We start from the raw sequence: 15279 nt of genomic DNA on the forward strand, positions 1-15279 counted from the left end.
TTAGCTGCATCATTCTGTGGACTCACCTGAAGCATCTGCTCTTTGTGACTCAGACTGTGGTGGAGGTGCTGAATGTGCTGCTCTTGGGTGCGAATCTCATTAAATTTTTCAGCCTCCAGGGTATGAAGCTGTTGGCTCTTACTCTGAAGTTCTCCTTGTAGCTGCTGTAAGGCTTTTCGCAACTCCTGAATTAAACAGATTCCCTTTTTCAAACAATCTAAAATTTTTCACATGGTTGTTAGATACGGAGGCCTTAAAACTTTCAAGGCATAGAGAACAAAAAAATTAAGTAGCAAAAAGTGCCATTTTTAAAATTACGAAAGAAATACTACAAGAGTCAAATAGGATGAGGGAAACTATGGGAACTGTGGATGGGAGTATTAATGCTATGATTCAGCACTTACTTTTTGGCTTAAAAGTGATATATCTATGTAAGCACTAAGTGGGATTTGGTTCCAGGGTAAACGTGGATCCTTTATTTTACCAACAAGCGCAAGGATACATGATTACTACCCATCCTTTGAAATCTTAAAAAAAGAACTGGGAGCATTTTTTCCAAGCTAACAAGAAATTATTTAAGAATTATGTGTTTTAATTTTTTTAAAAAAGCACACATGGCTAACTATGCATGCCATTCCTCTCACTTGGTTGGTCTTCCTGCTTTTCTGTCTCACTGACTTTTACCCACCCTTCAAGAATAATCTTAGGCAATATGCTCCTTTGTGAAGCTTTCCCTGACTCCCTCAGCTCTCCCTATATATTCCTATAGGATCCTTATGCCTCCTCTACACTATTTACCACAATATATATTCCTATAGGATGCCTATGTCTCCTCTACAGTATTTACCACACTGAAATACTGTTTACATGACTGTCTCTCATACTATATCACAAGTAACTTAGGAGGAAAGAGCCTGTGATAGTCACTCTTGTATTGCCAGAACACAGCCCAATACCTGGCATACAGAATAAGGGTTAGCAAATGTTGAACTGAATTACTTAGATTAAGTAAGTTCAACACAAGCTATCCTTATAAAAAGTTATTACCAGGGCAAAGTTCACCTTTACACACCATCACACAATGATTAATGATTTACTTGGTTATGTTTCCAAGAAGCCTCTTTCTGCCATTCTCTCTCCTGTGCTGCAGCCTCTACAAACCGCACACATCGTCTAGCATCAGCCAGCTGCCGTTCTTTTTGTCGTACTGCCCTCTGGAGCTTCTGTATTTCAAGCTGGCTGCAGAATAAAGCACTTTGAAGATCAAGCAGAGCCACCTGTTGCTGAGCTGGGGAAGTACCCTCTGAGTTCTGAAAAGAGAGTGAAAAGCATTGTCACAAGGAGGGCCGGCACTGAGCAGCCAAGAAGACCAACAAGATCAAGACCATGGCTGAGAGTGGCACATCCTCAAGTGATGCCTCCTGTCCTGGGTGACCCTCACATACATGAAGCTGTTTAAGCTGACTCTGGTGCAGCATTTCTCGAAGCTTAGCCATTGTGTCGTTTTGACCTTCAATCACCTGGTACAACTCCTCGGTCTGCAAACGAGAGAGGGGGTACCAAACATGTTAGCAAACTAAGTATAAACTCCATTATCTTATTATCTCACCTATATAGATTTTAGTAGCAAGACTATTCCAAAATACCAATCTAGATGACACTACAATTTCTCTAAGATCTGTTAGGCTGAAAATATCCATTTCTACAAATTATAGGATACTTGTCTACTTTGATGGGAAAAACAGTTTACTCATTGGTCCATGATTGCCAAACATTTTACCTCACTTTCCCTGCTTTTCAGAGTTTCCTTGAGGTTTTGAATTGTATCATTTTGCTTCTGAGATGACTCCTGAGCGGACTTCAGTTCACAGCTCATTTCATTCAGTTTTTCTTGAAGAATCTGAATTCAGTAAAGAAAAGCAGCTTGGTAGGTCAATGATTTCTTTTACTCTCAAATGCAACCATGAAGTCTGTCCTCAAATCTAGGTTTAAAGGATTTCTTAGGGGATGTTACATTGTTATTTTCCCCCATACAGTGTAACCATTAAAGTCTTAAGTCAATCAGCAAGACAAAGTAGCAGGAGATATGAAATACTTCCTTCAATACTCAATTTCTTCAACTCTCAGGAGCTGTGCTTTCTCTATGACAGCAGCCATACTGGGTGTACTTGTCCACATGAGTCACTATGGATCCTTTATACAAAGACTAAGGAGCTTTTGCTATCTACTACACGACAGGACACGACAAGGGTACAACAAGCAAGGAGCGCTGCATCCCAAATTGTGGGAATTTTCTTCTAAGCAGATGTTAAAACCTATGGGCTATATAAAGGTTAGAAGTTAAATCAAAAGCATAAACTTCTTGTCTCAGTGCCTTATACAGTTAAAAACCATATTCAAGTTTTTAATTTCAGACCTAAAAGACAGCAGAAATTCTGATCTGTGCAGAATAGGCTAAAACACTTGAGACAGAAAGGAAAGAGCTACACTTCTAAGAATATAAAGAAACCCTGTGATCCCCAAGGGCATGGTCTTGATCATACCTTGTTGGTGGTCTCTGTTTGCTGGATTTTTTCCTGGAGTTCTGCCAGATGGGAATCAGATACAGACTGCTGAGTTGTACCGGTCTCATTTGAATTCAACTTTTGTTGTTTGAGTAAGTCTTCAGCCATGGGCTAGGAAGAAGCACAAGACAAGTTAAGTGTACCCGGCAATAAATTTTATCTTCAAATGTTTTCGGCCTCTTTTGCCAGAGACTTAGAAAATTACGGTTGCTGAATGGATCATCGGTATGAATTGATGAAGACAAGGAAAAGTTCTGTTCCTTATTACGACTTATCAAGTCACTTACTCCCAAGCTACCATTCCTACCTTTCTGTATGAACCTACACAAACACTCAAAGCAAGTAATTCAGAAATTAAAAAGAAGGGAGGATTTTAGGGGGGAGGGGGGTTCAGGATGGGGAACACATGTAAACCCATGGCTGATTCATGTCAATGTATGGCAAAAACCACTACAATATTGTAAAGTAATTAGCCCACAACTAAAATAAATAAATTTATTAAAAAAAGAAAAAAAAAGAAGGGAGGATTTTAAAAAACACTCATGATGATCAAATATTTGCTTTATTCTATTTTCAACCAGGGAATTCAAAAGGTCAAATTTCTACCATCCCTAGAGGAGAAAAGTTATAGTCAACTACCCTCCTTATAGTATGTCTATTTCACATTATTAGAAAAATGACTAGATTTCAAATATGGAGCATACATAATAGTATTTAATCAGTACTAAATTTCCTAACTTTGGTCACTGAATTGTTGTTATGCTGTCTTTAGGAATTGCATGCTTATTGAGCATAAAGATGCATTATATCTGCAACTAATTCTCAAATAATTCAGAAATAAAAAATGTGTCTACAGATAGTTGGAGTGATAAAGCAATTGTAGCAACATATTAGCAACTGATAAATCTGCGCAAATATTAGCAACTGGTGAACTTGGGAGTTCTTTGTACTTCTCTTAAGACTTCTCTAAGTTTGAAATTATTTCAAAGTAAAAAATAAAAATTAGAGTTTAAAATCCATAAGGTCTGGGAAGGAGGTATGTTTTATAGGAATATCAGTTCACCGAAAAGACTTAGGAGAAAAAAACATCTATTTATATTTGGGACAATCAATCAGACTAAGATAAACTTATTGAACTGGACCTAATATTCATTATGAGCTAAGATACAGAATTAAAACTTTAGCAATTCACTGTGGCATTAAATTCCACCTCTTCTCTCCCACTCCCAATTAGGGAAAATACAAATCCATTAGGAAGACAACAAAGGCAACTGCTATTCATTTTTTCTTTAGCTCACACATTCAAGTTCTGACTACCACCTTCCAGGCTGTGGGGTTACAGCTGACCTTAAACCACTTCTTGATAGCAAATGACTGGAAGTATGGGCTTCCCTCCTGGCTCAGATGGTAGAGAATCTGCCTGCAATGCAGGAGACCTGGGTTCAGTCCCTGGGTTGAGAAGGAAATGGCTACCCATTCCAGTATTCTGGCCTGGAGAATTCCAAGGACAGAGGAGCCTGGCAGGCTACAGTCCATGGGGTCGCACAGTCAGACACAACTGAGTGCCTTTCAGTTTCCTTCTTAATAAAGATTTCAGAAGAAATATCTTTTCTATTCTCCCAGTGCTGTTCATCATTTTAAAAAAACATCTATGAAGTACCCTAATATGCAAAGCACTATGGGAGGGGGAATGGGGAGCTACAGAATAAAAGAACAAGGAAATACACAAAATAAAAGATAGTGACAAGGAAAAACAGGAAAGCAGGACAAAGTCCTTAAGTTACTCTAAATTGGATGATCAGTGGGAGGTCTGTTTCAGGCAGCATTTAAATGAAGATCTACCTGATAAGGAGCCAGCAATGCAAAGATCTAGGCAGAGGAATAACTCATGGAAAAGACCTAGGGTAGATATGACCCTGGGAAAGAAAAAGGCCTTTGTGGGTGGAGAAGTACTTTCCAACAGACATATAATGTGAGCTACACGTGTAATTTAAATTTTCTAGTATCTTCATTGACTAAAGTAAAAATACACTTAATTTTAATAAAACATTTTGCCGCTCAGTCGTGTCTGACTCTCCAGGCCAGAACACTGGAGTGGGTAGCCTTTCCCTTCTCCAGGGGATCTTCCCAACCCAGGGATTGAAATCCAGGTCTCCTGCATTGCAGGCGGATTCTTTACCAGCTGAGCCACAGTTCAGTGCAGTTCAGTCGCTCAGTCGTGTCCGACTCTTTGCGACCCCGTGGACTGCAGCACGCTAGGCCTCCCTGTCCGTTACCAACTCCCGGAGTTTACTCAAATTCATGTCCATTGAGTCGGTGATGCCATCCAACCATCTCATCCTCTGTCTTCCCCTTCTCCTATCGCCTTTAATGTTTCCCAGCATTGGGGTCTTTTCCAATGAGTCAGTTCTTCCCATCAGGGAGCCAAAGTATTGGCGTTTCAGCTTCAGCATCAGTCCTTCCAATGAATATTCAGGACTGATTTCCTTTAGGATGGACTGGTTGGATCTCCTTGCAGTCCAAGGGACTCTCAAGAGTCTTCTCCAACACCACAGTTCAAAAGCATCAATTCTTTGGCGCTCAGCTTTCTTTACAGTCCAACTCTCACATCCATACATGACTACTGGAAAAATCATAGCTTTGACTAGATGGACTTTCACTGGCAAAGTAATGTCTCTGCTTTTTAATATGCTGTCTAGGTTGGTCATAGCTTTTCTTCCAAGGAGCAAGTGTCTTTTAATTTCATGGCTGCAGTCACCATCTGCAGTGATTTTGGAGCAAAAAAAAATAAAGTCTGTCACTGTTTCCCCATCTATTTGCCATGAAGTGATGGGACCAGATGCCATGACTTAGTTTTCTGAATGTTGAGTTTTAAGCCAACTTTTTCACTCTCCTCTTTCACTTTCATCAAGAGGCTCTTTAGGTCTTGATGAGCTACAAGGAAAACCCAAGAATACTGGAATGGGCTATCTGGAGTACAGCCTATCCCTTCTCCAGGGGATCTTCCTGACCCAGGAATTGAACTGGGGTCTCCTGCACTGCAGGCAGATTCTTTACCAACTGAGCTATCAGGGAAATCCTGCAATAAAACATTTTGACCAAATATATTATATTTAAAATATTGTCACAAGTATGCACGCAATATGAAAATTAACAAGATACTAATACTTTACATTGTTCCTTTAAAATTAAAGGTATACTGTACACTCACAGCATATCTCAGTTTGGACTAGACACATTTCATGTGGTCAACAGCCACACCAGGCTAATCGTTGCCCTGTTGGAGCACGCAAGGCCAGAGCACAGTGGGCAAAGGGGTGCTGACACATGATGAAGTGGGAAGGCAGGCAGGGGCCAGATCAGATGTAGCCTCTTTGCACCACAGGTAATGGAGCTGTATTTCATTCTCACTGACATGGGAATGGACTGCAGTGTTCTTAACAGAAAAGTAATCAATTATATTTAAATTTTTAAAAGATTACTCTAGTTGCTATGTGATGACTGGACTGTTGGAGAGCACCAGGAGAAATGAGAAGACCAGCTAGGAGGCTGCTGCATGGGAATGAAAATACTGCTTTGGATTATAGTGGTAATAAAGGAGGGAAAGAGAAATGGATAGATTTGGACATGCTTTGAAAGTAGAGTCTACAGTCCTGGATAATGGGAGAGGGAGAAAAAGACAAGAAGCAAGGATAAGGACTAGAAAAAATCGACATATTTGTTGTTGTGAGTATAACGGGGAGCCTTGCCCTGAAGCAATGTGAATCATGTCACACCACGGGGGAGGCGACTCTTTTAATACATATTTACAACAATTCTACTGATAAATAACTTTATCACTTAACAATAAAACATTTTCTACAAAACTTGGCTTTTTACTTCTTTGGTGTAAAACAACTTTCCAACAACATCTATTATAAAGTACTTTTCAAATTTAAACTGTAACAAGCAGAATTAAGTAAAATAGCTTCAAGTTTTAAATGCCAGGGAAGGTAGCCATATTTAGTTACTTCAAGCCAAAGAATCTTAGACCCGTGAAGGACACTTTATAAACTAACCATCTGATCCATTCTCAACTCACATGTGAGAAAATGGAGACTTGGAACAGGTAAATAATTTGTTCAAAGTTACATTGGAAATAGGATCCAATCAAGCTGAATGCTCTTAAAAGTGGTAACTTCTCTTTCATATCTATGAAACCAACTGCCTACCAACCAAAAATTTTTGCTTAGAGTGAACAACATAAATAAAAGCAAATAAGCAACAGGCCTGTCTTCTAATTTCCAGCCCAATGTTCTAATCCCTCAGTGGCTCTCTTAGAAAAAAGACTTGATAGATAGAAAGGGAGATGTTTAATTTAAATATTTCAACATCAACTTTAAATCCAAAGAATGCCACAGAAAAGCACATAATGAGACTGGACCTCATCTGAACTCATCTTGGCATGCATAATCATAGGAAACCTCTTCTTCTAGAAATGTAATGTATGGACCAAAAGGCTGGAAGATGCTTGTTTCTTCTTTATACTTAGTACTTTATTACTTTAAATCTCAAGGAAAAAAAAAAGTCCTTTCAGGTAAGTTGGCCAAAACAGTGCTTAGCAAAGGCCCACTGAGTAAACAGCTGACAATTAATTCTTGTGAGCATCAAGTACATAAACCACTCACTCCTATGAAAATTTTGTAGAGCATGACATCAGTAATACTTGATCTGGTTGAATGGGTGTTAATCTCCAGGGTGTCAGTTACTAAAATCATGTTGTAATCATAATTTTAAATTAAGTTGCTTTTGACTCAGGACAAATGCTTTTCAGCAACAGAAAAGAGAATTCCTTCCAGGCCTAACGTTGCATAATGTAAGACCTTCGGGCTAAAAAGCAGTTATTTTGATCTGGATTAACAGCATTTTTCTTGACACTTTCCTAGTCATAACAGCAAGTCATAGAGCTCAAACTGCTATAATTTTCTATCCTATTGTCAGTAATAGAAGATACAGCAGCATCTAATGCTTATGTCTTGCAAAGAGCCTGATCTGGGTTATGTAGCTAAGCTATGAGAAGGATAAATTCATCACCGTCATACAAGAACAGGTTCTGGCACTGCAAGGTTTGAAGCAAAGATCTCTCGCTCTTTGAATTTAGATAGAAAAGGAACCTGCACATGCGGAAGGAATCTGCAAAACTGAAATAATGTTCACTAAGGGACCACAGCCCTCCTATCATAGCTTTTCTAGTTCAGGGCCAGACAATAAAGAAGGAAATAATAAGATAGAAGAAGGCTTCAAAGCTTTCTTTAGATAAATGAAAAACCTTGGGTCTTTAGACATAAATTCTGTAGGAGGCAATAAATCAGTTTGCACAACATGAGAAAATTAGTAAGCAGAACTACACTGTTGCTCATTATCTTTAAAATAAGAAAGAAAGAAGGAAAGAAAGAAAAAAGCTAAAGGCAACCAGGAGGAATTCTGATGGTGACATTTAACAGTAACCAGATTAAACAAAGGAATCAAAATGCCTTTACAGAACAATCTCCCTCTTTAGGAGAGAACAGCTTTTCTTCATATTTGGAGTACAATTTAACTAAAGGAAAATAATTTGCACTTACTTCTATTCTATCCACATTTGTTCAGAGAAAGACAAAAATCTGTCTGCCTCTGTCCCACTTAGTTCTGCTTTCGCCATAAAGCACGCTAGGCCTTAAGAAGCTTATAAAAGTCAACCTGACTTAGACAGTAGATCTGAAATCCAAAATATACATTTTATCTACAAACACTTTAAGTCTAATTAATCTATTTCCCTCCACATTCTTAATTATTAGAGAAAATAGCTTAGCAATCAAATGCCATAATTCTTCAAGCTGAATGTTTTCTCTCTCCTCTCAATGTTTTATTATTCAACAAACAGTAAAGACGATAAAGCCTGGTGACAGCAGAAATCTTATACTGCTGTATTAAAGGCCTGTTTTTTTCCTAATGTCTAAACTTAATCAAGTAAAGGGACTTGACCTAAAGATACAATTACCATATTTTAACTGTGCTCATTAGGATGCCAGATTTCTTCACAGTATCTATCCCTAAAGAATCTGCCTGACATCCTCAGATTTTAGAATGAAAGCCCTGCACTTAAAATAAGTACTTATTTAATTCAATGCCATCAGGCAATGTGATTTAATATATAGAATAAAAAGGTCTTGGATGAGAATGGCTAGGAATTTTTGACTCCACTTGAGCTAAGTTATTTAACCATGAGCTTTCCATATCTCTAAACTGAGAGACGGCATGAGATGATCTTTAGAATCCTTCTCAATTCCAAAATTTGTTGAGCCTAGGTACCAAGAGTATTTTTAATTTAATATGGAAAAAAAAAACCTCTTGCTTTACTGCAGTTTTTTAAGTCTTCACCTTTCTTCATTATTGGCCATATTTGAAGGGGGCTGTATTTCTACAATATTGGTCGTATTTCCCATCCACTCTGTCCAACTACTTTTAGGTCCTAATATGGAAACACTATGATGAATCTGTGACATCTATGTTGGCTCACAGAAATATTGTACTGGAAAGCTCAAATTTAGCTGTGAAGCTCAATGAAAGAAAAGGAAGCAAAAGGAAAGTACACAAGTGTTGGGCATACTAAACATTTTATATAAATGAAAATACAGTTTAAACTTTTGGATATTCATACTTTTCCGTAAAATGCTGATTCTGACAATTTAGTGCAAATTCAAAAATATTTCTCCCATTTTCTTATTGTGATGCAAATTTTATACATAATAGAACTGTTTTTCAAAGCTGTCAAGTGACAATCAACAATTTCATTTAGAAGCTCTAAGATTCTGGGGTGATGTTGACTGATAGCAAGCTTTCCAAAAACACCTTCTAGATTGTCCACCTCTGTAATGGTATCACTAAAGAATCTGTATCAAGTAAAACATGTCAGATGTTTCACAACATAAACTGAAACTACCGTTGCTGTATAAACAAAATAGCATCTGTCAGGTGCCTGTACACAGCTGAATTTAAAAGGTTGGTATGAACAGCTCAAAGTAAGATCAACTGCTATCTTTCAGTCATTAAGAAATTCATGAGTAAAATAGATAAAACTCTATCACCCAATAATGGATGAAGTCCTACTCAATACCAACATCTTCAAATAGAGCTCATTATTCAAACTGGCTGTAGACACTTTTTGCCTTAACATTTAAAATTTTGAATTCCCAAGTCTCTTTTATGTAAAAGTCATCATTAGTCCTCAAATGACCTCTTCATTTATTGCAAATGTTGTCCACATATTACAATATTTTGGTGGATTAATAGGTTCTCCCTAAACCTTTACCCTATGCTCTAATCAGTTCAAGGAACACGTGGGGATGAAAGGCTTAATGCTCTAGGGAGGACTAACTGGAGAGCTAACTCCCTCACAGGAGAAAATATTCATAAATCTAAGAGTGAAAACAAAACACACAAACAAAAGTGGAGAGGCGGTAGGACAAGTGAGAGGAAAGAGTTATAGTGCCAGAAATAAGATTAAGTTTTTTTTAGGGTAAAAATGAATTATGAATCTTTGTCTTAAACGTGTACAATTTTGATAATTAATGGGAAAGCCAATAGATAATCTTATAAAGAGGGTATTGTGGAAAGCAAATTACTTGCATGAATCACATTTATTAAAATGGACAGAAGCAAAAGGTAAAGTAAAAATGGGTTCAATGATTAATTTTCTCAAGACTAGACTATTAACCTTCCCCTAGATAGAAATCATGTGAAGCCTGAAGCCAGCTAACTTTAATCAGAAAGGCACTACGCAGCCATTTTGTATACCTGGACCCGAAGTGGCAAATAATCTTCACAGAGATCATCCCACAGCTCCTGCAGATCTGAAATCTCCAAGGGATAACTCACAGGTGTCTTGTAAAGGGGTTTCAAAGACCTGTTAAGGAAACCAGAACTAACTCCATCTGTCATGATATGGCCAGGCCTGGCTCCAAGTGGATTGGATTTCACTGGAATAGGAAGCTTGCTCCCTCGGGGGCTCTGGATGGGCTTATAATCAAGACCTTTAATCATGCTAAGAGCTAGCTCCAGCTTATGGTTACACGTATGCTGGGAAGCCTGTTCATCTGAACAGCAGTCACACTTTACAAATTCCTTTGCACTTCTCTCAGGTTCCTCATCCTTTGGTTGTGGAGGACTAGCCTGGACACTTGCATCCAAAGATTCCACCGAGGATCCCGGGGTCCCTTCCTCCATGCTTTCTCCATCTGGCGGTACCTTTGCATTTGGTAAATCCGGTGGCCCAAGCTCAGACAAGGCTGGTTCTTCAGTGCAAATGCTGGTGGACCATCTGGTAGAGGGGCCACACGAGATACTTTTCGCCACCTTTCGAGGTACCTTACAAATGGCTTCATAGTCAGAATCAGCCACCCGCAAAGCTGCACACCCTCGGCATCTCCTGGGTCGATTTCCGGGGCCTTCCGAAGCATGACAGCTGTGCTCCTGAATCTGATCCTCATTTTCTACCCAACACTCGAACCCCGAATAGGCAAAGTCTTCCTGGAGCAGTGCAGAGTATCTGACATCGGGTAAGCAGGAAATGTCAACCGTTCCATTCCCCGCCTTGGTCTCCGCGCCAGGGTCATCGTTATTCTTCCGATACATGCTAGCAATGCAGAACTTGAGGCGGTCCTTCTCCAGCAGCAGCTTCTGCAAGCGCTCAATAGAAAGGGCTTCGATCCGGGCAATGACTGTGTCGAATCTATAGATCCGATCGAGCATGAACGCACACTTGCTGCAAGCAAACTCAGCTTTGCCATCGCGGGAGACATCCTTGCCCAGGACGTGCGACAGCAGAACCTGGAGGTTGAGTTTGGACGCCGTGTGGAAGATCCAGCGCCGCTGGTTTCCGCAGAGCTCCCGGGCACAGATCCTGCAAATCTCCTTCATCTTCCCTCCTGCGGTTGCCGAGCTTCCCTGAGGCGGCTGCTGCTCGGTGATCAGCTCACTGGCGCTTGGTTGCGTTCCGTCTCCCGCCTCGGTGGCCTCCGGCTGGCATGGCACAGCTTGGTGGGGTGCCCACTCTGCAGGGGCGCTCCGCAGACACCCGCGCGCGGGCTCTGGGTACCAGAGTGGTCAGCCCCACCCCTTGGGGAGGCGGCGGGCGAGGAAATGCCTCAGGAGGATGCTGAGTGACAGCAGCGCAGGCCGCGCTCAGAACCTGCCATGTCTCCTCCAGCTGTCTCTCTCGCCAGCCGCGGTGTCCTCAATGTCCTCCCTTTTCAGCGGGCTGAGTTCGCGGTCCACCGGCGGCCGCCCGCGGCTGACGCAAAGACTCAGAGATTGAGGATCAGATTTCAAGATGGCGCCAGCGCTCGGCGCCTGCGGCCGCCGGCAAACTCCTCTGGGAACTGTAGTCCAGGAGGCCGGCTCCTCGCTCTGCGCATGCGGGGTGGCCAGCGCGTCCCTTCGCTCGCAAACAAGTCAATGCGCCTCGCGGTAGAGCGCAGACTTGACCTGCTGTGGTTACCCGGGTGGAAGAGCGGGACGGATGCCGACCGCTGCCAGGCCGCTTTTACCTGCTAAAATTTCACTCCGAAAGCGCACCAGTTCCCTTGCGGTTCCTCCCTCCCGCCCGGGCGGAGTGTCCCGAGGCTCTGCGCGGGGAGGAGAAAGCCGAATCCCCTCCCCCTCTGTCCACGGGTACTGCCACGTACTCTGGATGGAGCAGTCTCACAGCACCACTGGGTACCGCTGCGCGCTGCCTGTCTCCGACCCCACCTCCTCTCCCTACTCACTCCTGTTCCGAGATTAAAAGGCCCTGGGGCTTCACCCGTGGCCGGGGAGGGGGAAATTTTAGGAGGCTCAGTTCAACCTCCCTCTCGACTGTTGGGAGTGCTCAGAAAAGAGGACAAGTGTTTCTTCCCTCGCCATGCTGGGGTTGAGTTTGCCAGGATGATTTGCCTTTTTTTTAGAGCGTAAATAGAGAGGCGGCACAAAGCAGTCACCTGAGAAAGAGTCCAACAAAAACCACACGAATGCAGCTGGTTAAGCAAGATTTTGAAGATAATGGACAGAACGAGCTTTATCAAGAATGTAGACACCTGAGAGTAGACTGCCGTCACCAAATCCTCTTTCAAGTTTCAGGTGGACTGCAGGCCTTATTTTGGGGGTGGGAAGGGGAAACAAACACTAGAACAAAAGACCTTGTTTACTTGAGCCAAAGTCCAAAGTATCAGGGAGTGCTCCTCTCTGCAGCAGTGGCGCTGGGAATTTAACTGACTTCAGTTAGTATCCTGTCTTATTCAACATTATCCAGTAGTAGGTCACCCCACCCTTGGGTATAGAACTTGAATTGCACACAAAGAGTGGAGGGAAGCTGGGGCTCTCTCTAGGTGGAATTGAGGTGTCATCCTTCATTTATAATTTTCTCCCTGGCAGACTCCAAATAGGAGGAAAAACAGTCCCAGGCAATCTTTTGGAGTTTCCCCAGAGCAGGACATTTCCCAATTACAGTAATGCTAGATTTCACTAACTTGACCTTGTGAGATATTAAATTAATAAGGCCAACAACAGTCAAAGTATTTCTGAACTTCATCTCCAGGTCAGAGCCTACACTCCTAAACCTGGAGACATTCCAGATGCCTTCAGTGAAAACTAATAATAAACCCCCAAAGTTCTTATGGAGGATTAAATGAGATGATTTTGGGTAAGTACTTGAACAGAATTTGGCTCATGAAACAAATGGTACTCTGCACACACAAGATTGTATCACTCTTTTATTTAATCATCGAGACAAAATCTTAGTAGCTCCATCATGAACGATAAGGACAGTCCTTAGAGCTTTGGCTTTAGTAGGCTACAGAACTTTGCATCTGTGATTGCACCTAAATATGCACATTCTGGCCCCCAAGCCAAGAATGTAAAAGAAATTTCCAAGTAAAACTCACCATAGGTGCGTTTTTGCCTACCTCTAGCTATATGAGCTTCAGAGTCAGAAGAAATGAAGTAACAATCTTTGGAATCTATACAGAGGCAAGGAGTTTCTGGCCTGCCAGAACACTACCCTGCTATACCTTGTCTTAAGTATTGTCTTAAAGAATAGCGAGGACTCCAAGTCCAAAAAGTACAAACTAAGATATTAATTAAGGCCTCATCTTTGGCTGTGGATGCAAGCCACATTCTCTTACTGAAGAAAATGCAAAATGAAACAAAGTGATTAATGAAACAAAAGTGCTCTTTGGGAGCAAACTCTAAGTTACTTTGTATTATTCTGTATTTATTTTTTTATTTTTTTAATTCTTTTTTTAAAATAAATTTATTTATTTTAGTTGGGTGCCAATTACTGTATTCTTTAGTACGATTTTGCACCTGACCTGTAGTCTTTAAACTTCAATGACATCATACAGATAGTTGACATAGACATGCAAGTCAGTATAAACAGAGAAAAAGCAACTTAGCATTGAAGAATATGTTTGCTATAACAAAGATCAACATACTAGAAAAGAGAGCTATACATTTCTTGGCTTCCAACAAGATAAATAAAGCACTCAACTCTTTACTCCCGGAGAAAATACTTAAAGACCGTATCTCAAAATGGATAGATAGTAAGCTAGAGTACTAGAACTACTCCTAACATGATCATTTGATATTATAAAGCTAAAAAGATCACTTTTGTATAGATCAACTGAAAATAAAAATTTTAAAGTGAAACTCAGAAGAAAAGTTATGTGGGACATCCTTGATGGTCCTGCCAATTCAGAGGTTGGGTTCGATTCCTTTAGTCCAGGAAGATCTCCAATGCCTTGGAGCAACTAAGCCTATGAACCACAACTACTGGACCTGTACTCTAGAGCCCACGCTCCACAAGAGAAGGCACTACAGTGAGAAGCTGGCACACAAGAAAGAGTAGCCCCCACTAGAGAAATTAGAGAAAAGCCTGCCCACAGCAACGAAGATCCAGCCCAGCCATAAATAAATAAAATTTTTTTAAAAAAGAGAGAAGAAAAGAAACAAAAGTTATGTGGTAATAAATTCAGCACTTCCCAATTCTTACCAATATCATCTTGGTCCAGATTTTTTGTATCTAGTTAACACTGTCTACCTCTGGGGAGGCAAGCAAAATGGGGAGCTGAACAGAACATTTACCATGGATGATTTGAATTTGGGGTGATAAGTATATACTCATATATTAGTTTTTAAATGTTTTAAAAATTGGAAATATCCTATAGTTAAAACTAAGAGGAGTTCCTGGCAGCCTACTGATTTTCACTGGCTTTTACTGCTGTGGCCGGGGTTCAATCTCTGGTCAGGGAACTGACATTCCCACAAGCCTCGAGGCAAAACAAAACAAAACAAAAACAAAAACAACAAAACTTGTGCCAATTTAAGACACATAGGGTCTAAGTGGTAAAACTTGAAACTAAAATGAGAACTTTTATAATATATGTGATAAATATCTGTAGACAGTTCATATAAACAAAAGTTGAAGGGGATATGCAAGTTATTATTTAGTGACTAAGTCTGGAGAGAATAATTATGGAGACTTCCTTTCTCCTCTCATTTGTATTCTATAATTTTATGTAATAAGCATATATTGATTTTGTGATAAGAAAAAAAAGTGTTACTAAGAGGTAGGATAAACACATTTTGATATGTTCATATAATGTAATATTAGAAGTGTGTGTGTGCTCAGTCATGTCCAACTCTTTGTGACACTATGGACTGT

The 15279-nt window shown here is 40.5% G+C and overlaps 1 protein-coding gene across 50 annotated transcripts in view; it reads right to left on the minus strand.

Moving 5' to 3' along the window:
* Positions 1–15279, minus strand: part of PDE4DIP (phosphodiesterase 4D interacting protein) — a 147832-nt gene that overhangs the window by 69915 nt on the left and 62638 nt on the right. For 27 of the 50 annotated variants that reach the window (XR_014052515.1, XR_014052513.1, XR_014052510.1 and 24 more), the window contains exons 6-10: positions 2544–2675; positions 1781–1900; positions 1446–1538; positions 1098–1310; positions 27–185 (exon numbers count right to left, since the gene is read on the minus strand). Coding sequence is in view for 30 of the 50 variants with exons in the window: in XM_081486118.1 (XP_081342244.1) it covers positions 27–185; positions 1098–1310; positions 1446–1538; positions 1781–1900; positions 2544–2675 (717 nt within the window). In the remaining 20 variants the exon portion in view is untranslated. Of the gene's footprint in view, positions 1–26; positions 186–1097; positions 1311–1445; positions 1539–1780; positions 1901–2543; positions 2676–10379; positions 11965–15279 lie in introns of those variants that run through there. The other 23 variants (XR_014052502.1, XR_014052501.1, XR_014052497.1 and 20 more) reach the window with 1 other exon arrangement.

Source organism: Giraffa tippelskirchi, chromosome 5 (assembly GCF_054371585.1).
Source record: "Giraffa tippelskirchi isolate mGirTip1 chromosome 5, T2T-mGirTip1v1.2.pri, whole genome shotgun sequence".
Taxonomy (NCBI): Eukaryota; Metazoa; Chordata; class Mammalia; order Artiodactyla; family Giraffidae; genus Giraffa; species Giraffa tippelskirchi.